Source organism: Aulonocara stuartgranti, assembly GCF_965226115.1.
Source record: "Aulonocara stuartgranti genome assembly, chromosome: 2".
Taxonomy (NCBI): Eukaryota; Metazoa; Chordata; class Actinopteri; order Cichliformes; family Cichlidae; genus Aulonocara; species Aulonocara stuartgranti.
In genome coordinates, this window is record NC_138940.1 from 20,475,409 (window position 1) to 20,482,460 (window position 7,052).

At 38.1% G+C, this 7,052-nt stretch overlaps 1 protein-coding gene across 2 annotated transcripts; it reads left to right on the forward strand.

The window, feature by feature from the left end:
* Nucleotides 1-841: 841 nt before the first annotated feature.
* On the forward strand, nucleotides 842-6,301 carry fgl1 (fibrinogen-like 1). 2 transcript variants are annotated; one of them, XM_082503479.1, is made up of 8 exons: nucleotides 842-913; nucleotides 1,079-1,163; nucleotides 2,090-2,255; nucleotides 2,390-2,549; nucleotides 2,626-2,714; nucleotides 4,359-4,447; nucleotides 4,975-5,162; nucleotides 5,274-6,301. In XM_082503479.1, exons 2-8 carry the CDS (start codon nucleotides 1,107-1,109, stop codon nucleotides 5,509-5,511), a joined length of 987 nt encoding a protein of 328 aa, XP_082359605.1. In that variant the 5' UTR covers nucleotides 842-913; nucleotides 1,079-1,106; the 3' UTR covers nucleotides 5,512-6,301. The 2 variants fall into 2 exon arrangements, with proteins under 2 accessions (XP_082359605.1, XP_082359604.1); XM_082503478.1 differs by lacking the exon at nucleotides 842-913 and having other exon boundaries at nucleotides 937-1,163.
* The last annotated feature ends 751 nt before the right edge of the window (nucleotides 6,302-7,052 follow it).

Here is a 7,052-nt window from a genome sequence, read left to right on the forward strand (position 1 = left end):
TTGCCAACTGGTCAGGCAATACACATTTTTCTGTAGCAACCAGTGGTTGCCAAGCAGTCAGTGACCAGTCTCTAGGACTGCGTGACTGGGCTTTACCAGTCAACTTTCACAGCGACTACCAGCAACTTCAAGCAATCACTTGCTATTCTGTGATTGTTTCCCATCCCTGTGTGACTGGTGATTTATTTAGTTGATCCTACATTTTCAAAAATAGTGGACAAATTAACATCACATGGTTAGTTGTCACATGACCACTCATGCTAAACTAAGCTAACCTGCTACTCCAACTATATATTTAGCATACAGATGTGAGAGCGGTGGCAAGTACCTTGTTTAACTTTACTGAAGAAAAAGGCATATTTACACAATGTATGCCTGCTGTGACAGCCAACACTACTATATACTATTACATCCTCCTACAGCATCACTGTCTAAAGCTGTCATTGTTTGGTTATTAAAGCTTTCAACCAACAGAAAACTTGCCTCTTCTTCCCTTGAAATGAAATCACTAAAAGCCAATTAATACAGTCGAGTCTCTTTGTAATCCTTTGAGACAAAATATCTTCTGCTCTTCCTGCTCCTGTTAGAGTTGACCTTCAGTGGCATTTAGCTGCTGGCAACATCTATTTAAAATGGCACAACACTCACTCATCAACAAAATGACTACTTGACTCTTTAATGACACTGACAAAGAATGCAATACAGATCAGTGATAAGTGGTGGATGGATCTGCAGACTATCATCAAATGCACATTTTTGAAAAGGAATAACTTCAAATAACCTTCTGCTAAAATTGTTTGAAAAAAGTCTGTTCTCTTATTTTATGGTGTTTTCCTGAAACCGTGGCTGGATTTTGGGAAGCGGACATCTGTTCTGGATATTTGCTGCATATTTCTTCACTGTAGAGAATCAGGTATTTGGTCAAGTTCTTCTTGTTCTTCTTGGCCACAAACGTGGTTTTGTTCCAGCTGAGGGGAAGATCCAAATAGCAGCATTTGCTCAGGGGCAAAAATCAAAGAGATAAAACCAAACTGGAAAAAGCGAAATACTTATTCATTTGCGACTTCTTGCCACTTAGGGTGTTGTGATATCCAAACACGAAGAGGATGAGAGGCTCTCTGTTGCTGCTGCTCATACTGACAGCTTATATCCAGTCTCTGTGTGTAAGTACGTGGATCTGACACGTTTCTTTTTACATAATTTACCAGGTAGGCTGATCATTTGAATTTAATTTTAAGTTGTATTTACTTCATTTTTTCCTAAACCACAGCAAATGTCAAATGAAGTTCTTCTGCCTAATATATGATGTTAGCTGTGTGTCGTATTGACCAATTAACAATGCAATCTACCATTTAAGCATATTTTGACAAATGATGAAATCAACTTAGCCACGTAACTCTAATTATGTCTTTTTTAACCTATTTTAAATTGCAGGACATATACAAACTCAGAAAAGTTCATATTTAAATATTTATGAAGATTCATTGTAGGATCAGATTAAAGTTGTACCACTCAGGAGGCAGAGCCTCAGGTTACCTACCAAGTGGAAATTTGATAGCTTGATCACTGGCTCTTCTGGTCTGCACAGGCAAGATACTTAACCCCGAACTGCCCGAGTATGTGTCAATGGTAGGCAAAGTGTTTAGGCAGGCAATAAAGAGTGGAAGACTGCTGTATAAGTACCAGGCTATATTTCCCCAAATGATTCAGTTTGAATTGTACAGCCTGATCTTGAATTTAACATAAGAATAAAAGTAAGTATTAAACAATGGCACTTTATGTGGCGTATCAGATTTCAAAATTATAGTTATTCAGCTTGTCAAAACTGCAAATGCACATAAACATTAACTGGATATGAAGCTTGGAGCAGAGGGTTAAATGTTGATTTGACTGGAAGCTGATGCTTATTTTTTTTAAAGAAAAGTTTTAGTGATGTGTTACAGGGTTAGATTCAGTTTTGTTGTATAATCTATGTTTCACTCTGTATATCAGCATAACATTGGATACCTATCATATGTTATGTGTAGAGGAGGGAATGAGAATGAATGATGATTCTTACAATTACAGCAGTACAATTATGTGTGTGTAGGCGTCAGACAGTTGCCGTGAGGAGGCGGCTCGTCTGCGGGAGCGGGAGAATCTTCTGAAGGGCCAACTTCAGAAGCAAGAGCTTCTTCTGCACAGATTACAGCTCCTGAACCAGCCTCGTAACAACAAAGTCAGAGGTGACCAGAGCCAGGACAGACAGTATGCAGGTCAGGGCAACACCTTCAGGACTAGACTAAAAATATCTTCTTTGAAAATCTCCTGCCGCAGAATCACAAACCAGATAATGTTTTAAATACAAAATATGTGTCTACATATTTAAATTTGAGGGTGTATGCATCAGATTGCTCCCAGGTCTTCAGCGCTGGCCACAAATCCAGTGGTTTATACAGAATCAAAGCCAATGACAGCCCTTCTCCAGTCCAAGTGTACTGTGATATGAGCGACGGAGGTGGTTGGACCATCATTCAGAGACGGATCAGCGGAGCTCGGACATTTAACAGGTGTGTCTTACATCTAACAGCAAGGGTAAAAAAATTTAATTATTTACATTTTAAAAAATTTCTATTTGCCTACAAGGTCATGGGAAGAGTACAAGAATGGTTTTGGGGACATGGATGCAGAATTTTGGCTCGGAAATGACAACCTGCATTACATCACCGAACAAGGTATTAGCAATGTACTATATTATTCTTATTGTTTAAAGGAGCAGTAACTGATAGCATATATTATCAAGTGGAACACAATAATGGCAGAACATTGCTCTCTGCTCTTGTTCACTACGCAATGACTTGTGGGTAAAAGTCAGTGTCCTCTGGCATCAGTGGAGTTGTTACAGGTTTTGGACATGTTTTGATGCAACAACGATAGTGTTTTGGCCCTCACCATATTGTTATTATTAGTATTATGTTTTTATTTTATTTTATTTTTTTGAAGCCAGAAGCTATCAGCTAATGTTAGCAAGCTTGGTTAGCATGATGAATTCATAAACTCTAAAACTGAAATAGTGCAACACACAAACACAAATATCTGCTAATTAGTGCTAAGTAAGCAACATTAACAAAATACTAGAATTTCACTCACCAAAACTGATGCACAGACTTCCTGTTGCAATATGCAAAAATGTAACAAACACAGTTGGGTGGTTCAGGTCAGTGAATACTATCCGATTGTTCAGTGATGACGTGACGAATCCTACTTCCGGGCCTAAAGTAGTCTGCGTTTAATATGGCTTTTGTGTTGTTAACATGTTTAATGTTATGTATTTTCTTCTATTTAATCTCAAAAAGCTCCTAAAACATTCAGTGATCACTGTTGACCTCCCTCGGCTTTTATTACCGCTAATCATTTATTTAAGATCAGTTTTTAAAACCTTAGGATGTAACTACAGCCCAGGTAATGCAGCAGTATATGAATGCCTAACCTCGTATTGTGGATGGATTATCTCAGTTGTTCTCCTGGCTGAAGTTTGGTCCTTTTACAGCATCCTGCCATGCGATTACATTTGTTCCTGACCACCGAGAACACTCACGTTAACTTTTATCGAGTGGAAAAAAAGTTAGCTTGTTTATATTGTGCTAACATAGCTGTGTCGCTAGCAGTCACGTAGCACATCATTATATACCAGCTAGCCCAACTTCAGTAACCCTACAAACGTCACTGCTGTTTAGTTTTCTGTCTTCATTTATGCTGGAAGTGATAACAGAGCTGTACGTTTTAATTTGTTTCCAAAACTCCGCAGTCAGGACATGCTATATTGTATTTAGATAGAAGCTAGCGAGCTAACTCCCTGCTAACTTTTAACTCCGTTAAATGTCATAAATTCAGTTTTCATGGATGCCTGGATATTAAACTGAATTGTTACACCTGGTAGAGCAGAACGCTGATCATTTTATTAAAGATGAAAGACTTTAGACAGTTTTTCAACTCTCAGTAATGCTATAGTGATCATTTGATATATGGACCTGCAGCGGAGTTTAGACCCAGACACGGCTAGTGACGTCAGACTGAACAACCGGATTAGAGGAGATGAGGTGCTAGCTACAGCTACATCTGACCGTCACAGTTTAGTAACACTAAATTCCCATAAACCAAATACAGCCTGTTGAGATGTGATTGGTCAATACTTGGACTACAAACATAAACCAGAAAGCTTTGAGTACAAAAACACTGAATGCATAAAATCACATAGTGCACAAAATAAGTTATTACTGCTTAAAAAACTGCTACAGATCCTTATTGTGTTTGCAGGGGTCAAGATTTTAAATTGGTTTAAAATTGTCATTTTTGTTATGTTCATGTGTTTGTTCCAGGGAATTATACTCTGAGAATCAACTTGGAAGATTTCGATGGTAACCAGCGCTACGCTGAGTACAAGAACTTCAGAGTCACGGATGAAAAGGTAACGATGCTAGGCGACCGCTAAACTAATAGATAGTAGACTTGACAGTCATTTAATGTGTTTGATTGTTGCTGGGGAAAATAATCTTGAATCTCATGCATGTCTCTGATATATCTTATATCTGGTTTTCTTCTCTCTATGAGATTGTACCATTTTTAAAGGATCGATGCTAATTGAAAGATACTGAACAGAAATATGAAGCTACAGTCAGCTGCTGGTTAGCTTATCATAGCATAAAGACTAAAATTTGGGAATTGTAACATAAGAGGGTTAAGTTTTCTCATTCTGAGTCGGTCTAATTGAATTTTATCCATCCATCAATTGAAGTCCCACTCCCCCAAAACAAGTTCAAGTTCTTCCTGGTGGGTCCCCAGATATTCGAAGACCAGATGAAATTTATGTAATCTCTCCAGTAGGTTCTGGATCTTCCCCAGGGTTTCCCATCAGTTGGGTAACTTGTATCATACTTCAGCTGTTATTTTAAACTTATAGCAGCTGACAATCTCTTATTGTATCCTTCTTTTTAGGATCACTATCGCCTTAGCTTTGGAGTCTATGTAGGTACAGCTGGAGATGCTCTTTCTGGAACCTATCAGGTTGGGGTTTCAGACTGGGCCAGCCACCAAGGCATTAAATTTAGCACCTATGACCAGGACAACGATAACTACAAGGGAAACTGTGCCGAAGAAGACAAAGGAGGCTGGTGGTTCAACAAGTATGGGGTTTGCCCATTCATCAAAAGATTTGCAAAGATGGAAAAGTATTTATCAGTCATCCATTATCATAAAAAATAACAAAAGGATATTTGTTTTTTCACACTCCTCAGGTGTCACTCAGCCCATCTCAATGGCAGATACTATCCCAGTGGGTACTACAACTCTGTAACAGATGATGGTGTAGTTTGGTACACTTGGAGAGGATGGTGGTACTCTCTGAAAACCAGCATCATGAAGCTGAGACCCACTGCCTTCGAAATTGATCCCATTGATGACCCCAATGTGGTTCATCGCAGCCCCGATTCACAGGCCGAAGAAGATCTCAAATCAATTGTGGGTAGAAACTAATTAGAAAACAGTACTTTTACAGTAATACTGTAAACATTTTTTCCTGTGTTATTGGACTATATCTTAATGGTAAATGGCAAGTAGAGAAGTAAAAAGTGGATTAACTCGAATTCATTATTTTTCCTATACCGGTATTGGGAATATAAAAATAAACAACCCTTCTTAGCTTATCTTAGTAGGAGATGCTTATGAAATGCTGTTTTATAGCTCCATGTTACAAGAGGAAGTAGAATGCACACACAGCTGTCTGTTTTGGTGGAGAAAAGGGGAATCTGATGTCAGTGTGTGTGCCAGACACAGGCGCAAACATTGAAGTGAAAGGAGCCATTATCATGTCACTGAAAATAGTTGTAAGAGGAGTTGATATTGTCATAGATAGACAACATAGCACTGAAGCCAATGCTATTTCTTTGGCACACACAAACAGTCTGCCCCAGTGCAGCTGTGTCTACAACTGTAGCTGCCTCCACCAGTGTGTGAATGTGAGAGTGAATGAATAGTGGAATTGTACAGCGCTTTGAGGGCCCCGAAAAGCGCTATATAAATGCAATCCATTATTATTATTATTATTATTATAAATAGAGGCTTAAAAATACTATGCATGGACTGTTATCCACTTACAGGCTGCGGACACACCGTCAACTCCATATTCCTCTTATTTGAATTATAACCATGATTCCAGAACATGCAAGTCCTCCCTGTTATTTCATAATGCTGAATTAACTAGTTGTGTTGTTCTAATGCTGTTGTATTTGTTTCTATTCTTTTATTAAAAACGTTAAATATCAAATTTCTTGTGACACCTTTATTTGAATTCTGACATTTTGTGAGCACATTTTGTTACTCCACATGCCAAATCACTATCACTCAAAGGTGGAATTTAACCTTATCCACAACTTTTTGCACTCTTTATTCTGTACCGTTTATGGCTTACTAAAATAAAATAATAAAATAATAGACTCCCACATGACTTTGTACAGGACTGCTTGCCTACATATTGTGACGAGTAAATGTATGAATCGATGTATGTTAATGTTTAATTTTTCGTCTAGGTCAGGTTGGACTGAACGCCATCGACCAAACAGCAAGGCTTATATGTAATCTGAAGAAGGATACTGACAATAAAAGAAAGCCACCCAGTTTACTTGACTGACAATGAATCCATGAACTGACAACTGTGTATTATCACTGGATCGCTGGATTTTTCAAAGGAGGATGGCTTATTTTATTTTTATAAAGCCTTTTGGAGTTAATAATGGCCTAACTACAAATTTATGCCAATCATTACTAGTGCGTCAATTATGAGAAAATGCAAGCCTGTGATTATCATTATAGAAAGTAGGGATGAGGGCAACAGGAAATCGGAATGCAAAATAAATATGTGTGAAATCTAAATTATCATTGTGTAAATACACAGTATCGCCTTTGTTTAAGCCAGTATCTGTAAAATAAAAAAAATCTACGCAATCATAAGCCAACTATTATCCTGTATCTGGCGGTGTGCTTAATTAGCATAACCAACTTGCCCGATGGGCGGTGCT